The 22,307-nt window shown below is 40.1% G+C and overlaps 1 protein-coding gene across 1 annotated transcript; it reads left to right on the top strand.

Annotated features, from left to right (window-relative positions):
• The first annotated feature begins 4,361 nt into the window (after nucleotides 1-4,361).
• On the top strand, nucleotides 4,362-21,826 carry LOC134538880 (probable protein phosphatase 2C T23F11.1). The gene is made up of 7 exons (XM_063380471.1): nucleotides 4,362-4,595; nucleotides 9,680-9,870; nucleotides 15,305-15,402; nucleotides 17,228-17,335; nucleotides 18,695-18,920; nucleotides 20,336-20,427; nucleotides 21,416-21,826. The coding sequence occupies exons 2-7, from the start codon at nucleotides 9,684-9,686 to the stop codon at nucleotides 21,623-21,625; spliced, it is 921 nt and encodes a 306-aa protein (XP_063236541.1). The 5' UTR covers nucleotides 4,362-4,595; nucleotides 9,680-9,683; the 3' UTR covers nucleotides 21,626-21,826.
• Nucleotides 21,827-22,307: the final 481 nt, after the last annotated feature.

The following is a 22,307-nucleotide window of genomic DNA, read 5'->3' as shown; positions in this document are numbered from 1 at the left end:
GGAACTACCACTGCCTCCTTCCATTCCATTGAAGAAGGAACACACAACTTAAAAGAAATAACAAAACTAACGATGGAATTTATTATATCAAAAATAATAAAGAATTACAAGGACTTTTAAACACTGCTACTGTCAACAGACAATTATAAAATATGTTGCTAATACATTTATTAATTACATAAAATATTAGATAAACAAAAAGGTACACAATACTTACTGTACTTATCAACATTAATCATAGGAGAAATAATGACTGGATAAACTGCAAGGCCTATTACTCCTACTATCCCACTAACAAAAGCTGCGTATTTCCATCCCTTCAATATAACCATTTTCAAATTTACCTTAATATAATAATATAATAAATAAACAAAACCTGACTTCGTTTTAGTTGCTTGGTTGGTTGGCCTTTGGGGGTTCCCCATTTAGCCATAAAATACTGGAAATAGACATATAAATCATACACAAACTGGTAAGAAAAGAAATTCAGTCTGTTGGATAAGCTATCGTACGAAGGCCTATTTCATAGGCGCTATTACACTAATTACCTTGCGTCTGCTGTACATGCCTGTTGACATCATTACGGTGGCATTCTCCAGAGTGGTGGGGTGTTAGTTCGGCATCCTTCGAAACTGACAATACATCGACATTCGACTTGTCGTCTGACCGTTGAATATTCATCAAAGGGCATTGGAATAATATTTCATAAAAATCATGATTGGCTCTTTTACAATCGCATGTGAGAGAAGTTGCAAGGTGTACCTTAAATAAATTACTTTGAAAGAAGCCATGTTTTAATTGTAGGCGAATTAGCATCGAACAAAATGATCTCGTGGGTTGTTGAGAGAACCAAGGGTGTGGTTGTAGAAATGATTGAAGCAGTTCCTTTGGCTGTGACAATTCGATTCGTTTCCATTGTAGGAGCCATGACGATCTTATTTCGCGATGAAGTTCCCGCAACATGATTTCCACAATAAGGGTTTTAACTAGGTATATTTCCTCGTGTAGCTACCAATTTGGCCATTTTGAATTGTTCTTGCAATGGGGAATATTGTTTGAAATTTTTTTTTATATACATTATTGCTAGAAATTTTTAAATTTAATAACAGAAGTTTTGCATTTTTCGAAAGTAAATGCCTGCTATTTGTATTAAAAAAGACATGTTCGGTAAGACTACATTTAAGTTTGATGTAAAATTGTTTTATATTAATTTACTAGGCTCGTATTTTTAAAAATATAATTTATATTCCCGAAGAAATGGTTCCTCTTATATGTTACACTGACGCCACTCCCGCTGCCTGTTTAAGTTTTTAATTAAATATTAGCGTTGGAAAAGATCTCAGGGGTTTTAACGGGGGTTCGGCCTCGTGGCTGCAGGCAGGAGTGCGTCGTGGTTCGGAACCTACCTGGGCTGTTCAGGCCACCCAGGACGCCTTGTAAATAACTGGTAAACGAATTAACAGGGCACTGTACTTTATTCAGTATCGATACACTTATTGGTCCCGGTACTGGCCGCGTCCGTTGTCTAACCGCTGCGACACGCGTATCTCTGAACGTAAACGGAGCGCGACCAGGATAGGTTGCAAAATAATATCTACGAACTGATACAGTGGTTACTTATTATCCATATGAAGGATGTGGCGGATAGTCGCGGAGCTTCTGTATTGCAACAACTTAGGCGGACACGTTAACATGAAGAGTAGCACCTCTGTTCAAGATTGTTTGCAATCTAACATGTGGCGAAATAATGTCTCGAAAATACGTAGATACGGTAAGCTGGAGACGTACACGTTATAGTCTCTTTTGAAATTGAAAGTTATTCAGTTAGATTACACGTTATGTGTTACACGTTTAAGATGGTGAAAATTAAAAGGTGAAAGTTAGTCAGTAAGCATTCAACACTCGTTACAAAGAGTCTTCGATGATGACAATTAATTGGTTATGAAGCCGAAAATGCGTACCACTATTACGCTGTCCTTAAGCTGGACATGGAATTACGTATAAAAAGTAAAGTTCCCTGTTGGGATGAATTTAATAAGTTACGAGTCGCACGAATATCGTGCGACTGGGTGGGGTCGGCGCCGAGCTGATTAAAGGATTTATAAAAACTTACACTATTGCTGATATGTAGATGAAGCGCGAAAGTTGATGGCCCTGCGTTCGCGGAGCGACCGACCCCTGCGAGCTCCCGACAGTAACTGAGCGCGAGACCGCCCTGCGGCCTCGCGCCTAACCACGTGGAACGCGGGAAAACCGACCCGGCCAGTTCTGGACTTAAAGACAAGTTACACAATATATGCTTATAAGACAATTAGACATAATTTCCCTTACATGAATCCTCTTTTAAATTTTTATTAATTTAGTTGTTTTAATTTGACAGAATAATTATATAATTAATTAGGCGCATTGCCACACCCGGCCGGGCGCAGACGACGCTTTGGTGTTCGTCGCGGCGCACTTTTACACACTCGGCGGACATCACGCTCGGGCGTGTTCGGCGCACTTAAGAGTAAGTGTTGTTGTGGCATAACAGCCTGTGCGAACCAGAGGGAGCACCGGCGGTCGGCGTCAACACCTTTATTTTTCGTAAACTAGAGGATTGGTGATGCAGTTCAGCAGAAATCAAAGCTACCATAACCTATAAATGTAATTACTATTAGTAGAACTTACTCTTCGTAATATGCTATGACGTCCCTCGGCTTCTGGTCCCAATTTCCCCGTTTACTGGAAATTCCTGTTGTGCCTGTACTTCTCTCGTCGGAGAGGTGTGGGTCCAGGCCGACGTGGCCGGGACCGGGAAATACGGGACCTGGAGGGATGGCGAGGAGGAGAAGGAGAATGATAGGTAGATTTAAAGGACCACTCGACGTTAACCGTTTCACGAGCTCCTTTATTGTACCCTGAAAGCTTGCCGCGGCCTGGCGGATCCGTCGCGGGGTGTGCGCCCTTCCCACGAAGACCCGGACTCCCGAAGACCGTCTCGTGCGACCCACTCGTCCCGACACGAACTAGAAGTCCTCCCACGTAACAAAGGTCCTGATTGCCAACTGCTTCACAAGGGCGCGTGATGCGTGCGCGGTTCTTTACGTACTGACTCGTAACGAAGGCGATAGTTCGGTGGTGCGTAACTATGCTTACGCGTCCTATAATGACCGACTCGTGACGTGACTCGTAACTCGTAACTCGGACGCCCACTCGCGTGAGCGGCACAACGAAGGCAGCTCAGCTGCTGCGAAATCTCGTACAGTGGCGGTGTCACCGGACCGCGAGCTCGGTAGACACGTCTCGCGAGCAGCGCGGAGTGGCGCGCATGTCCGCCGCTGAACGAGTCCTGAGTACTACTGCCCTTACCCGCCCGCCCGCGGGCCGTCGCGCGCGGGCTGCGGGGGAGGGGAGGAGAAATCGGCCGGCGTGGGAGAGCGCCACCCCTCGCGACGCGGACGAGCGCCAGGCCGCGATTACATATTAACACTGCGACACATTTGCGAAAATTACAAGATTATATACACAATAATTAATACATTACAGTTACATTATTTACATACTTAAAAAGTCACGGTCATTTGGAAAGAATATATATAACACAGAAACATTTACACACTAGCACTGGCTCACTGGCATGCTAGGGCGCACGCGGGTGCGTCCCTGGCCGATGCACAACACTGAGGGTTCACTGGGGAAAAACAGACCCCCTCAGGCCCGCGTTGGTGGCCAGGTACGGCCTTTGTATCTGGGAGGGTACGACGACTGTCGTCAGCTAATTTAAGTTCGCCCTCCATAGCAAAATTGTATATCGAAAGTACACAGGTTTTCACAAAGATTTTTGGTGCAAGGGGTTCTAGTTTCGGATTTCGATTAAACAATGGTTGTGGTTTGAAATATTTAAAAGTATTGTCAGTAATATGCTAACAAAGGGATTACGAAAAAGCTGTCACTTTTATTGTTAAAATCTGTTTGACTATTAAGTTCCAAAACAAAACAAAAAAAAATAATCTTTATTTTATGATTAGCAAGTAAATGTAAAATAGAATTAAAATGGCTGAAACCTTATTGCGTGTATTACTATGTTAGCACTTCAGTAATAATATGTATATGTTGCCCTTACACATTTTGTAATATGAATTATTGAAAGTTAAATTTATATTTAAAAAAAATCGGTCAATTTACCAGAATAACATGATTATTTCTGCTGTTGATACTGCTGTCGAGCTTCTCGTATGCGAGGTTACTGTATGTCTATTTATTTTTAAAAATATATTCTTCTGTTTAGAAAGCCAGTCGCTGACCTTTGGATGTACATTAATTGCTGAAAGATCATGGAGGTAAGATAGTGTGTTTTCTACCCACATTACCGCTCTACGTGTGTTTCTGATCTATGGTTTCTATTCTTTCTTTTTATATTTGTTTTTGATGAGGAAGAGGAAAATTGGGTCCATCTTTTTGTACACAAACAAGTTTCTGTTAATGATTTTGGTCGGAATGGTTTTCTTTTGTGTTAAATAACTAGATGTGACCCGCTATGGCAATACTTTATATCCGCTAAAATCATCGTGCTTGACCGTATTGTGATAGTGTTTGTTTATATTTTTTCTCAAGTAAGTACAACGAAAGAGTTTATTTCTGTTGGGGGAATGCTGTATGTTTGATTGTCAGTTAGTTACATTTTTAGTGCCTTACGTCTGGGGTACATTCGTGAAAGCACGCAAACTGCATTTAAATACCACATATAATGCATGTGTACCACATACACATCACAGAAGTCGAGATAAATTGTAAGAGTCGCGGCTTTTCCATTAGAAAAAATGAATAAGAAAATTTTAAATGTGTTTTTGAACATTACAGGCGTTTATTTCTTTACCTTGAAAACAGTGCTTTTCCAATTCCTACTGGTTTCTGAGAAATAACCAACTTGCATTAAACATCTCTGTCTTTTTGAAAACAGCCACGGATATGCTATGTTCCTAAGTATGTCGGGAGAACCACAGGATTAGGTTGCAGCTAGTATCAAGGAAAATGTAGGTAAGCTGGTGACGACAATCATGCCAATCCCTCGTGGTAAACTGTCTCTGCTACAGTATTAAAACACACATGTTAATGTACTGGCAAACATTGAAAAGGGTAATGACACGGTAAAGTATCTTGAAGAAAGAACACTCACCTTGTTAGAAGGCGGGTTGTGTCTTTGCAGTGAGGAGAAAATTTAGACGTTCGTCTTTGTCTTGATACCTTCGACGGAACATGAATTCCTAAGCGAATTCAATAACTGCCCCATATTCGTCACACTTCACCTATCAAGACAACACTTCATGATCTACCAATAATTGAAAGAAATTCCACGAATCCATTATACCCGCAAATTCTTACATTTCCAATGAACGTCTGCGGCGTAGCCTATTCACAACCTCAGATACCTATGCTCCCCAAAACACCAGCTATTCAAACTACAGAAAATTCAATGAAACAAATTTGTCTAATCGTGTATGAATTCCTACAAATCAGCTGTGAAATTCTTACACAAAGCAATTGTAATTACCGCAGCAAATGAGTAAAACACAAATTCTATTTCACGTTATAGCTCTCTATCTGAATTGTTAGTCACTATATGTATCATAATATAGTGCCTTAAATGCTAACCTCACAAATCAATCTTACTACAAAACAGCCAAAAAGTTTATAAAATCAATTTATTTACAGTTAAAAATTCACAACCACCAGTAATGTTGATTTTTACCTTTCTTAATAAAACACCACTCTTTACATGAGTCATATTAAAATAGATATACATAGTTAACGTGGCGGTAATGATATATAACGACATAACAATAATTCACATATAAACTGTTTCTAAATAATTAGAATGTAAGAAACCTTGACTTCTGACTCAGAATGAAAACCACAAAGTTAGGCAGAAATAAAAACAAAATCCTTTTTCTGAACTCCATTACCAATACATTTACTTAGCACTTAGTTCATGTTTTACTAATGATACACTTATTTATGTTAAGTAATATGACATAAAAAAAAACTCAGAAACTATTAAGAATTTAAAAATGCTGTTTTAAGCTTGAATAGAGGAGCAACTGTAGTCTTAGAAAACACATTTGGAATTTTTTTTGCAGAAAAGTCGTGACCTTTACAATTAACCGTATAATTTTCAGTGTCTAATGTTTTAGTTTGTCAGCTCCTATTATATAATGCAGTTTACCTAATTGAAGCATTTAATTACTCAGTTTAGTTTTTAAAGACTAGGAATATTAACTACAAAGTATTGTCTCATAAACGAAAACCATGTTCAAGTTAATTTTATTTTATATCTTTTATAAATTCACGGATCTAAACAATGATGAGCTATTCTGCTGCTTCTGCAGTGTCTACTGATTGGCCACAAACAGAAATCCGTGTGCAGCACAGAGAAAATTTACAAGTTGGACAACTCTGAGTGCGTTTCTGTTTTCGTATGCGTGTGCTGTTTTCCAATGTGGCAGCTGCTATCTCTGTGTGCGCGTGTGCTGTTGCGATCATAGCCCAGCCTTCTTGAAAGCTTGATGGGATTTTTGATGTAATTATAAGCTAAATATCTATGCAAATTACTGTGGGAATAATATGCCAAGTGGCTATGAAGGATTTAAGTTAGATGTTAAGTATGGTAAATATTTGGGCTGGTAATAATTCTGGAACATAGTGAATTTTCCTTGGAAAAAAAAAAGGAAATTCAGATTTTGAAAATTGTATTTTTTGTTTACTGCTAATGTTGTTTGATTGTCGTGCAGGGGCATTTTAAAATGTCGCTAGATTCTGAAATATAAAGTAGGGAGGGCATGACGCCCAGAAGACTGTTCGATGCACTTGTATTTCGGTTGCACGGGAGCTCGACCAGAATCACGGTGGGGCAAAAACCAGTTTAAAAAGGTTTTTTTTGTTTAAACCATGTTTTTTTTATTACATTAGTTATTTTGGTTCTCCGCATATTCAAATGAGGGCCATACAACATCCCGCTTGCTGCCACTCATGTTTAGTTTAGAACGTTGTCAAAAGATGGCGTTGCTTTGGATTATCAACGTGCTATCGTTTGACGCGTCCGTCACGTCTAGCCTAGAGGTTACCTGCCTTCCCACAAAATCAAGCTGAAGATTGGTGTCCCTTTTTTGCTGGTGCAGAGCCTTGATGCATCGACATTTTGCAATATACTGGACTTCAAAATGAAAACTTCCCATTTTTCAAGCGTGTGTCCTACATACGGACATGGAACTCGGTGGCGATGTTACTTATGTTGTGATGTGTTCATCCCGGGCAACGCCGGGTGCTCCAGCTAATGTCGAGTGTGTGGTTACGAGCTGCACAGACTGCCCCGCAGTGTGTGTGGGTAGCCGGGGGTTGTGGGGGGGGGGGGGAGCTGATCAGAGCCCAGACTTGTCTGCCACCCTCCGTGTGTCTCACCAGTCGCGGGCGGTCTGCTAGAGGCGCTAAGAGTGTCTGCGTGTGCCAGGGATTGGCGGAGGGTTGAGCTGACTGGCACGTCGGATGCGTCGTTGCCTCTACACGAAACACGGCATTTATCTGCATCTAGGTCCAACGACAGCATCATTTTACTGCTTTTTGAAAAAGATGAAAGGCATCAATGATGGAGAGAATATGCATTTTTGACATTTATTCTCCAAAGAAAAAAAAACTTTAATGGTCATTACAAACTCTAACCTTTTTTTGAATGTGGTTCGTAATGAGGCACCATTTCGAAATCTTGATCAAGCTAAAAGCATAGACCTATATTTTATGTGGGGAAAAAAATGGCCTCAAGATTACCTGTGCCAAATTTGGCCAAAAATTGGTATGGATTAGTGTTAGTAACAGAACAGCGTCATTTTGGTGACTTGGACCTCATAATTTTGAAGCTCACGTTCATAGGAATGAACTGTTGCTGCTAATGTATTCAGGAATTAAGTGTTTGAAAATCCTGGCAGTAGAACAACAACCTGATTGATGTCGGGCTCTCTTGGCTAAAAGAAGAAGTAGTTCCTTGCAATAGACAGTCGTTTATTGCTCACCCATTGTCTCTGAATTTGTACCATGACCCACTGTTCAAGAGATGTTCAGCTACAGACAGAAAACCCTAAGGCTAAGCAATTTCTTTTAATGGGAATGTTACTCATGAATTGTTCATCTTGTTGAATCTTGAAGTGTGCCATTGAAAGCTATTACTTCTTCAGTACTTCGTTCGGCTGCTGTCGAACAGTGCACCCGTGGAAGACTGCCAGAGGAACGGTATTATTAGTTCCTGGCATGCGTGATTGCCTATTGTTTATTATTAGGCGTTGTTGTCATATTTTGACAACAGTTTTTTTTTTGTGAGTCATGGGAATGCTGTGTTCAGTGTTCACCCTTTTTCGCTAGGTAATGGTCATATTTGTGGCTCAGGGAGTGTTTTTTTTCTTAAGAAGGTGGGTTTAATATTTGTATGATTTGACAGAGTGTTTAAGGCAGTTCAACAGTGGAAAAGAAATGATAGTGGTATATATTTTGACGTATTTAGATTTAATCTTCACACACCTTTTTGAGACTTGGAGACTAGGTACATATTTATATTTTTTTATCTATTGTATTCTGTAAATGATGTAGACACAGTAATCACTCATTTTTGTTGTTAGAAACAGGTCAGTAATTAATTATTAAATTGATAATTTGGAAAGAACCTTATAGCAGGCCTGTTGCAAATGTGCATACTAGAATTATTGTCTTGTCTGTTACTGCTCCGATTATATTTAGCTGTAGTCAAGTAGGATTGTACCATACCCTTCTTGTTCTCTCTTTGCTGTAAGCCATAGCAATGTTTTGGTTGGATTGTTTATCCTTGCACTATTGAGCATTAATCATGCAATAGTTGTACAGTGACATTAACACAGTCTAGTTTTTCACATACTAAACAGAAACTGAGTATATTTCTCCACCAGGTAATGTTAGACTGTGCCTGGATTCAAGAAAAGCACACAGTCATGATTGTAAAACATTCCACACACAGTTAAATATGTTCTATTTAGGATCTCTGGACCAGATCACCGCATAGCTGACGAGCTTAGTGATTGCTGAAATGCACAAATGATCCTGCAGAACAAACACACAAACAAAACACTTCAGACTTGATTCGTAAGTAAACGTTTTTGGACGTTGTGGTAAGCAACAGTTACTACATATGAGATGAACCTTTTTTTTGCTGTAAAAACAAATTATGCTGTGTTTGGATCTTTTTTTATGTCCCAATGTTGCAGGAGCTTGTGCTAGTTAGAGAACATGCTGGGAGGTTTGACGTATAACAGGCGGTGTTTGTGTTACAACAAAAGTGTTTTGTACCAACCTTATGATCACTGATTACGTCACAGTTAGGTTCTGACACTTGCAAGCCACACTGGGCAGACTGCCAGGGGAGCGTGCGTGCTTGCAGAGACACTGGGCAGACTGCCAGGGGAGCGTGCGTGCTTGCAGAGACACGGGGGAGACTGCCAGGGGAGCGTGCGTGCTTGCAGCGACACGGGGGAGACTGTCAGGGGAGCGTGCATGCTTGCAGCGACACGGGGGAGACTGCCAGGGGAGCGTGCGTGTTTGCAGCGACACGGGGGAGACTGTCAGGGGAGCGTGCATGCTTGCAGCGACACGGGGGAGACTGCCAGGGGAGCGTGCGTGTTTGCAGCGACATGGGGCAGACCTTGTCGGAGCCGGTGACGGCGAAGGAGACGGCGTGCTGCCAGAGCCTGGACATGCGGGTGGGCTCCAGCTGCATGCAGGGCTGGCGCATCAACATGGAGGATGCTCACACTCACATCCTGTCCCTGCCCGACGACCCGGGCACCGCCTTCTTCGGGGTGTACGACGGCCACGGGGGTGAGTCTGTCCAGCCCTCGAGCTGTCGAGTCGTTTACGTGGTGGTAAGGTAAATTAGTTTTAAGTTGCAGTCAGGTGGGTACAGCTGAGGTAATGGGTTGAGTGTGAGAACAGGTATCTTCCTTGTGCCGAGAACAAGTGCGGATTATCGGGATGGTGCGCCACGAGTCTGGTGTGAAATCAGTCAGAAATGAGCAGCCGGCAAGAAATACGTGTGGTTGCAACTGCAAGATCTTGGTCGTCAGAGTATTGCACCTGAGAACGACAGTCGTATTGGGTAGGGTCAGACAACGACTTGTGACAAGCAGCAACAAGTATAGTTATCATGAATATCTAGCAGCTGCAATAAAACTTAGTTCGATTTGAAGTAAAGTGGAAATTGAGTACCAAGCAACACATTGTCGCAATTTAAAATTGCAGTACGACAGCTGAAAGAGCAAGTGTTTCGCCAGGCGTTTTTGTAGCAGTAGCTCGGAGAGGCAAAGGAAGCTGTGTGCTATAGTTACAAGATATCAGGGAATCCTGCAGAGCTACGAGAGCATTTGGCATGTTGAGTCACGTGCCTAGGGTGTTGCGAGCCCATCAGGCATGCATCTGCTTCATCATGGCGATAGTGTAAGTTACGAAACGTTGTGTGCTTCAGTGGAAAGTTCAGTAACAAGGGAATATTGAATTGAATGTGCTGTCAGATATAAATGTGCCTATAAAGTGTAACCTTAAATATGTGAGAAAGAAACTGAATTTTGCCAGTGAGTAACGCAGGAAAACATTTTGTTGAAAAGAAACAAATGTACTGGTTTATTAAAGAATTTTCCCTTCACTGATTTTGGTATGTAAGCAGCCTAGAAAGTTTTGTTCGGTGCATAAGCAAGTTCGTGCTGAGTGAGTGATAGTTGAGAAGTTTCTTGTCGCTGGCAAGTTTTGAGGGTGTGGCTGTGAAAGTGATACCTTTAATAATAAAGAAAAAATATTTTAGTGGATGTAAGGTGCGGGCGGGTTGAGTGAGGCTAGTGTGAATTGGTCATCAGGAAGCCCACTGCAAGAATATGGTTGGCGAGACTGCAAATTTGTTTCTTATGCATACTTAATTCTCTCATCGGTTATAAAATAGTCTATGAGGAGGTATAAAACTGTATGTTATATGTGAGAAAAAAGGCAAACTAACGTAATATTTTTATCAGTATTTTTTTTAAAATTCATGTTTTTTGGTTATTAAGAGTTGTAGCTTATATGGTTTACAGGGGTCGAAAATGGTCACTTAACTCACTTACAGTCACTTATTTTGCATCAATCACTTTTTTGTCACTTTTTTTTTAAACAGTCACTTAATTTACTTTTTTTTCGATATTGGTGCCTAAAATTTGCATTTCCGTTTATGAAAGTGACATTAATTAAATGCTTGCATTTGTTTTTTTGACCGTACTCAAGGTATTTGCCGTTTGCCATAACACGGATTGTGTCGAGATCGTTTTTTACATGCGTAAAAGCGTAAACAACAACTGAAGTCGAACTATCCATTCATCGATTCGCCCTACAGTATCGATCGGCTGACGTGATGGCAGATAACCTATGTTCGCGCCAGTGTGTTCTGTAGTTAGTCTGATTATGGTCTTAAGTTAGTTTTGTCCTTAGGGGCCTTGGCTAGCGATATGACTTGTGTCATGCTATACTATTATTTGAGATAAACAAGTAACCGGGAAATAATATCGTAGTGTTTTGATGTTTTCTTGTGTGATGAAGATGGGGAAGTGTCGTTTTCGTAGCGAGTGGCTAGAGAGGCGCGATGATAATGGATATATCATTAACGAGTGGGAAAAAAAACGTAATGATACTGATGTTTTTTGTGCAGTTTGCTGTGTCACAATCAAAATATCAACCAAAGGGTATCAAGCACTATCTCAGCATGCTACTTACGAGCGACATAAGAGTGAATGTCTGGATAAGTTGGCTCCTAGTCAGCTAAAATTCACGGTCGTTCGACCTTCATGTTCAGCTTCCACATCAAGTGAAGTGTCCTCAGAAAACCATGTTAAATGTCTTTACAGTGTACGAGATCGTGCAACAAGAGCAGAACTGAAATGGGTAATGAAATGTATTATTTCAAATTATCAGCATCATCTTGTGGAGGAATAGCTGACGTTTTTAAAAGTATGTTTGGTGAGGGTGTGCCTGAGGACTTAAGCCTGAGCGGCACTACATTTAGGTATCTACTAACAGATGCATTAAGCCCATATTTTCGCAATGTTATTTTGAAAGACATGGATGGTGCATACTATTCAGTATGCTACGACGAAACAACAAACCACACAGGTAGAAAGGAACTGCAAATTGCTATCAGGTACTGGTCTAAAACGAAGCTATAGATTATCACTCACCATCTTGAAACCTTTTTTATTGGATCAGCTACAGGCAAAATAATAGTTGAGAAAATTAATTCTGCATTAGACATTGCTGAGTTACCTCGTCAGAAGATATTAATGTTAGGGAGTGATGGCCCTAATGTCAACAAGAAAGTTTTTCGTATTATATGTGAAGGGTTGGATTCTATTCGCAAGGCACCCCTTGTTAATATTGGCACATGCAGCATCCACACACTTAATGCATTTCTCAGTGGTCTTGATAAACTTGGAGAAGATGTAGCTGATTTGGTAATGGCTGTCCATGATTTTTTTGATGGTTGGCCTTCAAGATGTGAGGACTACTTACAAATACAAGATGACCTATCTGTTCCAAAACATAGTTTCATCAAGCATGTTCCGTCAAGGTGGCTTACCTTAGAAGGAGCTGCATCACGATTGATCGAACAATTGAAGAGTTTGCAAAGTGAAGAGCAGCAAAAAAGAAAGACTGCAGATGTACTTTTTGAGGAGGCAAATAAGAGATTAAAGAGGGCTGTAGAATAGAAAGATATGCAGGAAATTGGATTGGCCCAGGCCATGTTGGAAGGTGTTAACAGAGTCAGAAAAGAAGCTGCAGAGAAGAAGCTTGAGGTTGATACTGTACAACACTCAGTGGAGAAAAGGAAATCTAAAATTATTTCTGACTATTTTTCAAAATACTCAAACAATTAGATGTTTTGTGTTGATGGAGTGTTCTGACTTCAGTTTGCTGATGTTGAAATGTTCTTAAATTGGACTAGATACAGTTTTGTAGTAGGTCTATGGTGTCTTAATTAATATAATTCTTAGTTCATTTTATAACACAATATGAAAATGTTAATCTTGACAGAATTTTCATGGAAACCACTTTTAAGTCACAGTTTACACAGTTGACTTCTCTTTCACCATCTTAGGTAGGTATGTGAATAATTTGTTTCTTTTAATTTCGTGCTACTGGTGCATAATTTGTAACTTGTGTGTGTTTAAATAGTTAATCGAATAACTGTCAGTATTTTATTAGATCCATATATGATTAACCTAACATTTTATTTTACTACAATCAGCATTTTTTGTAACATTTATTTCAGTTATATTTCAGGTCACCTTTTTAGTCGTATATTTTCCTGGAGATCACTTTTTTCTCACTTTTTCTATCACAAAGGTCACTTTTCTCACTTTTTTCCAGTGAATAAAGCACTTTGAGGCCTGGGTTTATTGTAATATTTAAATTTATATGCAGGACCCGAAATTTTTTCTTTTAAGACTTCATGTGAATTTATTTTAAAAATTTGAAAGCAAGATTTGAGTTCTTCTTTTGTTTATAAGCTCTTGTGAATTTGTAATCCTTGCATTATATAGTGAAAAAATAGTTAAATCTACCGATATATAACTATGACCTGTAAATGATGCTAGAGGTGGATATATATAGTTCAACCAGTCCGTTCTCTGTATTTACTATGCTACTTATAATTAATAATGTTAAAGATGGAGGTAATAATCAAACTCTTGTATTTTTTTTATGTGGGATGATGTATCAGGTGCCCCAGTTATAATAGGTAATAATAAATTACCAAAACCTCCAATTGTAATGGGTATTACTAAAAAGAAAGTTATTACAAAGGCATAAGCTGTTACAATAGTATTATAAATTTGATCATTTCCAATAATTGAACCTGTACTTTATCATTGTGTTGAATTAATATACTTATTGATAAACTAATTATTCTCTATCATATTCCTAAAAGGAAGTATAAAGTTCCAATATATCTATGATTAGCGGAGAGTAGTCATAGTTTAATTAGTAAAGAGGTGAAATGTTGGCAATTAATTGTACATTTATTTATGAGTGAAATAAACTTTTTTATTATAGTGTTATGTTCATTATATGATATGAAATTGCAAATTCAATGGTGTAACATATTAACGTGGGTGGAATAAATGCTGGGAAAGGGTGGCTAATCCCAGTAAGCTTGTAACCTTGTAAGGGCTGCAGGCAGTCTGGACGTAGCACGTCGTCTGGGTCAAGTCACTGACTGTGATGGTGGACGTTATTACCTGAGAAGGTTGACGGGCTACTCCAGAACATTGATGTCGTGCGGAAAGCAGGGCTGCACAATCACTCGATTACAGTACAGGAGATTCTCCAGTCCGGTGGTTTTTTTTCCACAAGAATTTATCTTATGAAGGACCTTTTTCTATCTGGGTACGCACATTCAGTACAAACAACAAATTAAGCTAGCATTTTTGGTTTGAAAATGATTCAATAGGAAATGCACAATTAAAAAATATTAATTATTCTTATTTATTTTAATTCAATTTTTTTTGGTAACGAGAATTCTTGAATTTCAAACATTAAAAGATAACTTTTTTATATGATTTGAATTAAGTTTTGGTTAATTGCTAATTAATTCCTTGATAAAACTTGTATTTGTGTCCTATATCCCTATATGGTGTGTTAACTTTCATTTCGATGCTATACAGTGTTTGATATGCTTTTCGGTGTTATTTCGTTTTTATCACAACTCACCATATAATCTTGTCTGTATAGGTAATCTAGCTGTGGGGTATGCAGGTAACTAGCCCAACATGACTGAACTGGGATTCTCTTGTTTGTGAAACACTGCCTGGTGGTCTAGAACGACTGTGATGCCACCGAGTTGTATCCTTGCTGTTGAAGTTGGCTGAACTGCGAGGTGTCACCATGGCAAGGCTGTGCACAAGTGGGAAACGCCCGCAGAGTTGCGGAGGCTGGTTGGTCACGTACAAACGGGCAGGCTGTGATGTTGCCGTTATCAATGTTTTCCCCCTTGATCGGTCTCGCTGGCTGCCGACTGCGATGGAGGCAGCTGCCAGCAAGGCCGGGGGGGGGGGGGGGGCAACGTAGCTTCTTGGCTTGTCCACGGTCCGAGTTGGGGCGCTTCAGTCACTCGGTGTTGGTTCACGCACAACTGCGCAAAAGGACAAAAAGGAGTGTCTGCTCACCTTGTATAGTCGAGGTTCTGTGACTCACGTTGCTACAGAAGAACACTCCAGCGAATTTGGTTCTTGTGTTTCAGGAGCCAAGATAGCGCAATATGCGGGTAAACATTTACACAAATTCATACTTAAAACACAAGCGTATAAAGATGGACACATTGAAGATGCTATTCGACAGGTATTGTTTCTGCTTTTATATATTTTCATGGTAGTTATTTGGGTTGAATTGATTTGGCATAACAATTTTTTTGTTTTATTTTGTAGTATTAAAGTGTCTTAAAATTGTGTAACTGATAATCAGGAGAAACCATAACTAAAAACTTAATTATTCAAAACTGAATGCATTCCCAAGTTACAGCTTCGATGCATACTAGAAGCTGCTGATTGAGCTGCGCTTTCATTTGAATGGACAAGCATGGCTTTATCTATAAGTTACCTGTCGTGAAATTCAGTAACTTGTAGTGAATAATCAGTTTCTGCAAGCACAAACTGATAAAACACCATTCTGAGCTTTTGTTGTGCTTATATTGTTGTTAAGAATTTTTGTACTGTATAAGAATTTAACTTTTCTTTGTATAATTGTTTTTACAGATAATATACTGAGCTATATTTAATAATTAACTTTTTATTGTTTTACAACACATCATATTTACATACTCTGTCAATTTGCATGCTGTTGGAGATTCAGTTCCGTTTAATTAATTTAAACAGAGTAACATCATTCAGCATTACAGCATTTGACAGTTTGACATGGGCTGTAATAAAAACAACTTGGCCACAGAGAAAGGCAAGTTGCAATGTGAGTGGTGTGCAAAATATTGGTAGTCCATATTCACTCTAAATTAAATATTTTAAATTATATTGCTTGTAAATAAATGGTGCCAAAAAAAAAGTTGTGAATTTGTTGAAGCGAGTACTGCTTTGTTGTTGCAGTGCCGCCTATGCGAAATGGCGACTCCTGAGTGTAAAGTGTTTTGTGTTATGCAATTTGCTGAGAGTGAATCTGTAATTCCAGCCCTCCCCATTGGAATGTCTTTGTACGAGAGTGGTTGAACATTGAAGTCCCTGATTGTTGGATTGGTCGTGATGGCCGAGACGACAGAGCTCTTTTTTTCGCTGGCCTCCACGTTCACCTGACATAACGCCATGCCATTATATTTTTTTTTCCTTTGGGGGTTTTATAAAAGATTGTGTCTACGTTCTGCTGTTACCTAGTAATTTTCAGAGTTTAGACACAGAATTGAAGAGGCCATTGCTTCCATCACTCCGGACGTGTTAACCAAATTGTGGGAAGAATAAATTGGACTTTAGGTTGAATGTGTACCATATGACTAAAGGTGCACATAATGAACATTTGTAAGAAAAAAAAACTAGGTTATTTTACCTTCAATTTGATGTACGATTTGTTGAAAGTGGTCTAAATTAATCTGTAATAATATCCATGGTCGGTGCAAGGTAAATTGGTGCCCTAGGTGAAAAACCTTAATGATCCCCCCCCCCCCCGTCAGACACCCCAAAAATTTTTTTCCTTACCTCAAAATACATCACGTAAGCCTAAGATTTTGTCAACAATCAAATGTAAGCAGGCTTGTGTTTTTTTTTTACTTATTACAAATCTTAACAGGTCACCGTGGACTTTAATATAATTACTCATATCAATATAAACATTCCAAACTGTTACAAAAATCCATTGTCATCTAGTTTCAATAATCGTTAAACATATTATATCAGATGTTATGTGTCGTGCTGCACCGCCCCCAGCTACTTGGGGCCCTAGGCGGTCGTCTAGTTCGCCTCTATGGACGCGCCGGCCCTGATAATATCCAATTGAAACTGGGACATTCTTTTATGGACGCTCTGTTTTAGCAATGTGTTAAGTACGTATTGAGTACACTTGGTTTGTAAGTGCTGTCTTGGCTGCACAGTGTATCGGACACCTTGGGGCCTCTGTTGCGGGACTGTGTGGTGCGTGTTACACGCGGGGCGCCCCGTCTGCTCCGCAGGGGTTCCTGGAGGTGGACCAGGCCATGCTGCAGGAGGACTCCCTGAAGGACGAACTGGCGGGCACGACTGCCATAGTGATAATCATCAAGGACAACAGACTGTTCTGTGTACGTACTGACGTCTATAGTCAGCTTCCATTACACCCATTCCATCTGCAATCACAAGCCGTGAGGAATCGTATGGTATTTACGATGGGAGGTCGTAACATATAAAATATATTCAAATAAATTTAAGTTTTTCTTGCTGCAATTGCCGTGTATCCCGGCCGGTAAACAGAGATTGATTGCACAACGCGTCTAGCACCGACATACAAAAAGACGTGGTACATTTTTTGAAGTTTAGATCATAACCGCAATCGCCTATCCCGTAGTGTTAATACGACCTTGTTTGAATTAGTTGCCAAAGTATGAAAAACTTCATAATACAGTGCAAAGTTACAGAATTGGGAACACAGCAACCACCAGTTTGTAAAGAAGGGTCAGTGATTCATCCAAATGTGCAGAGTGTGAGTATGATTAGTGTGAGATGCTCAAGTCACTTTCACCTGAATGTGTCTTTCAAGATGCACGTGCCTCTGCCATTGACAGCAAGTCACCTGTGGTCAGAATCGCATTGTACAGTAGAACCGTGTTATAGTGTTTTTCAAGGTGACAAAAGGAAAAAATAATATAAGCAGGAAAACCTTAGAAGCAGGTAATAGCATCGGTGTTTGAATCAGTGGACTCGCCAAGCTATGTAAACAAATGTGATGTTAAAACCACTGATGGGTACACTAAATGCTAGAATTTGCTTGAGCAGGTCAACAATTTTTCTTCAAATTTGTTGTCTTTCCAGCGTATATATTTTATTTGTAGTTGAAGACACAGTGCCACATTTACGTAAAATTTTCTCACAATTTGTGACAATGACGTTTAGTGTGGAAATGTCTATGTGCAATTCCTTCGCCACTGGAACGTTTTTTTTTTTTTGTTTTTAAGATTTATACCTACAAATTAAATTAATTCAACTCTTTATCAGCAATAGAAAACTAAACTTGTTTTTTTGCCAACGTGGAATAGGGTGCAGAGGAAAGGAAGGATTTGTTATTTTTTTCCAAGACGAGGGTGCCAACAGACATGTACTGCGAATGTTACGCACCTTAGATGTATCGAATAGGCAGAGTTAGAGTTAGCTAGCACTAACATGTAGCGCTAGATTTTTGGCACACTTAACATGTTGTTTTTGCATAAAATCCTACCGGAACTATCTGCATCTATGGTATAGCAGTGAATGTGAACAAAAAAAAAATGCAAATATTAAAGTAAATGGTTTCACATGTTAAAATTCAGAGTTGGAATTAGTGTTGTAATAGTTAGTTAGGTTTTAAATTGTTTTTTTGCATTTGTTGATTAGAAGAAAGCGAGCATGATGAGCAGGAGTGTTGTGCTGTAGAGGCGTGTGACGGAGCCCGGAGGTCTTGTCCGCAGGGTAACGTGGGCGACTCAAGAGCCATCGCCTCCCTGAACGGTGCGGTGGACGTACTCTCGCTCGACCACAAGCCGTCCAATCCCATCGAGAGGAAGAGAATAGAGGCCGCCGGCGGGTGGGTCGAGTTCAACAGAGTGAACGGCAACCTCGCCCTGTCCAGGGCTCTGGGCGACTTCGTGTTCAAGAAGAACGACAAGAAGAGGCCGGAAGAACAGATTGTCACCGGTGAGCAGGTTGTTTGTATCATTGCACCTGTACAGTTCAAACCGCCTGCTTTTCTCTCCGTGCGTGGGTTTTTTTCTTCTATCTCCCACTCCCCCGCAATACATGTTCCCCATACATCCAGAAGTCTAATGTATTTTCACTAGGAAAGAAAAAAGGTTTGGCCGTTAACATTTCTGTGGTACCGGGATTATGTTTACCGTTCTCGGTCCACAGTGCTGGTTAATTGCTGGGACCGCGAACCAGGAACTGACACATCACTAATTTGATAAAGTTAGGCGTGATCTGCACACAATGAGCATTTTTCAACACGACACTTGTCTGCTGTTTCGCTTGTCCGACGACGTAGTCTCTATGCTTGAGTTTGTAGTTATAGCAGCGTGCCGTCCCATCCCTCTCCGCAAGCCCACAGACACGTCATCGGAGGCTACGGCAAGCACTCATCCGTGAGCTGTGGTCATTCGATTGTGCATCTTTCAAAACAATTTTTATAAATGCTAGTGAAACTCTGTAAGTGTTTTTGAAGCAAAAAAACAATTATTTAAAACTTGGCAACTGGAGGAAATGTGAGAATGTGCAATTTTCAACAAGCATATAAAATATTCATATATATATAGTAATAATTTTTGTATTTATTCATGTGTTTGTACATTTCTGTGATTCAGCTGTTGGTCTCTTGGAGCAGGATCACCTTAAACTTTTCCTCTGGAAAAACTTTTTAAATATTATTCATAAATTTAATTATATACGTATATGTAGATTTCTGGAATGTTTTTGAAGTTATACTTCTTTAGGCGCGTTATGAAAAAAAATATGAGAGTGAATTTTTACGATGCGCGCGCACCATGCGACAAAATTTTCACAGGATGAAAAAAAAGGCTATATACAAATAAATGTGTAATATCTGCTTTCAAATCTTATGCTTTAGTGATTAATATTGAACACTGGTAAACATCATTAAAAACTTTTATTTGGTTAATTAGTGATAGGAATTGTGTTTATAAACTCGTTCAAGTGCGTTTTCAAGTATATTTATACAAGTGAGGTTACATCCCCATATAAGTAATTTGTTTGCATTATAATTTAATATTATTTAATAAAAAATAATTTATCTTGATTATTTTATTAAATTGAATAATTAATTTTACACATGGTTTGATATTAATATTGAATATAGAGTATTTATTAAAAAAAAATTTATTTTGTTAGAATTTATACTTCACTGACAGTATTTATAATATCACTCCAGACCTTATATTATTTTATTCCTATTAACTATTGCATGCATAAAGTTAGTTTTTTTATTATGCCAAGTAGGTATAACTTCTAATGTGCGTACGTGAGTACACGCACCCATTTTTTTTTAAATTAATAATTTCTGATATCCTTAAGTTTTTTGTGCTTAATTCATGTTGCAGCCTTCCCAGACGTGGAGGTGCGTGACTTGAACGAGGACTGGGAGTTCGTGGTGCTGGCCTGTGACGGCATCTGGGACGTCATGACGAACGAGGTGAGTGACAGTCCCTGAACTGTGTAGCTGCATGGCGGACTGAAGGACATTTAACCAGCCCGCCTCGTCAGGGGTGTATGTCTGTCGGCGAGGCGGGACTAGCTGGTGCTTCTAGCGCGGTGTCGCCTCTGAGCTGACGTGCAGTCTTCTCCCAGTGCATAGGAAAACTATTGATATTTGAGCAGTGAGCGTAACATTACATGGTGGGAAAATGAAGGTAAAAGGTGTAATAATGGTCCCGTAAGTGCTTTTAAGAATCTGTACCAATTGTTTTATGCCAAAAAATCACTATGAAAACATGCCCTATAGTCATTTTAACCTTTCTAAAAATACAGTTGAAAAACTCAATCTGGAAACAAAACTACTTATTGGCCCTCAGTGAATTCTTAATTTTTTTTTTCGTAAACAGATCCTACGCTGGTATCTTTTGAGTAGTTCTGAAATTGCGTTGGTTTTCCTGAAGCCGTTCGCACCGTGTGCGCCTGGGTAGGCGGGGGTCCTCAACTAAAGTAAGAGCGGAGTTCAACACAATTTTTCACACGAACCGGGCGATTCTCAGACATTTTTCTTTGCCGTTTCCTTCTGTCGTGGTTCCGATTCGAGTGTTCCAACCCTCATCCACTCTCGTGATCTCAGTGTGGGGGGTTGGTAAGTCCGGGGGGAGGAACAGTAGAGAGCAGCGCGGGGCTCGCCCTGGAGGGCCTGATAAGCAACAAGTCTCATTTCTGTTTTCACTTGCTCGGCACGTGTGTACAAGTCTGTAGGCTCGAGACAGCACTTGTTCGAGTGGCCTTGATACTGTTGGTCTGCGAGACAAAAAAGTGCGTGTTGTTTGTTATTTGGTGCAGAGATCCTCCTGGGATATCCCAGCTGGCACTTTTTAAAACTACGTTGACACTTGGCACTCGGTCGGGCACAGTTCCAGGCCGGCCCAGCGACCGGGGGGGGTGTGCGGGGTGCTGAGGGGCGTGCGGGGGCCGTGTCGCAGGAGGTGGTGGAGTTTGTGCGGGTGCGGCTGGGCGCGGGCATGGCGCCCGAGGACGTGTGCGAGGACCTGATGACGCGCTGCCTGGCGCCCGACTGCCACATGGGCGGGCTGGGCTGCGACAACATGACCGTGGTGCTGGTGTGCTTGCTGCACGGCCGATCCTTCGAGCAGCTGTGCGCCCGGTGCGCCTCCCCGCCCGAACAGCACTAGCGCCGCCCCTCCCTCTACCCTATACCTCTCTGTACATACATACACATATACATACTATATTTTTATTCTCGTCACACGTATTTTTTAAAAGTGATTTTGCAGGGATGTCGTGTCCTCGAACGACGTTTTTACTGTCCCTCCTCCAAATCTTTGTACATTTTCGTTCAGAGCCGGATGATAAATAAATTTTAGAAGCAGTTACCATGTATTTTTTTATTTATTTCTAAAATGATGTGATCACCGAAAAAATGAAAAAAAAAATATATGAAAAGTTGCACAAGTCAATAAATAGTAACCGTGTTGTAACCTTGTTGCGGGAAACTGTGACTGCAGCGGGTAGATTCTGTACAAAATGTTTTCTCTTTGGATGCAAGGCACGTCGAGTCCCTCCGATGACCGTTAACGTTAGTGAGATGGTTTCTTTTAAACTGCATTTACTGTGCCGATGCGAGTTGTGGCCAATCCGAGCTTTGGAACGGAATGCTGTTTGTCGTATTAAGATAGTCGTGCTCGCAAGGTGTTAGTTACAGAGTTTAAAAAAAAAAAAAAAAAACCTTTAGCCTTTTTATTTTTCAGTTTAGAAATAGAAGAGTAGCAGTAGTATGATTATTTATCAAAAAGCTTTATTTAGGTAGGTATTAGAAATGTTGTCATAATTAATTAGTAATTACGAACTGTCTTG

The sequence above is a fragment of the Bacillus rossius genome, chromosome 14 (genome assembly GCF_032445375.1).
Source record: "Bacillus rossius redtenbacheri isolate Brsri chromosome 14, Brsri_v3, whole genome shotgun sequence".
Lineage (NCBI taxonomy): Eukaryota > Metazoa > Arthropoda > Insecta > Phasmatodea > Bacillidae > Bacillus > Bacillus rossius.
The sequence above is the reverse complement of the archived record's forward strand: the minus strand, read 5'-3'. Positions and strand labels throughout refer to the sequence as shown.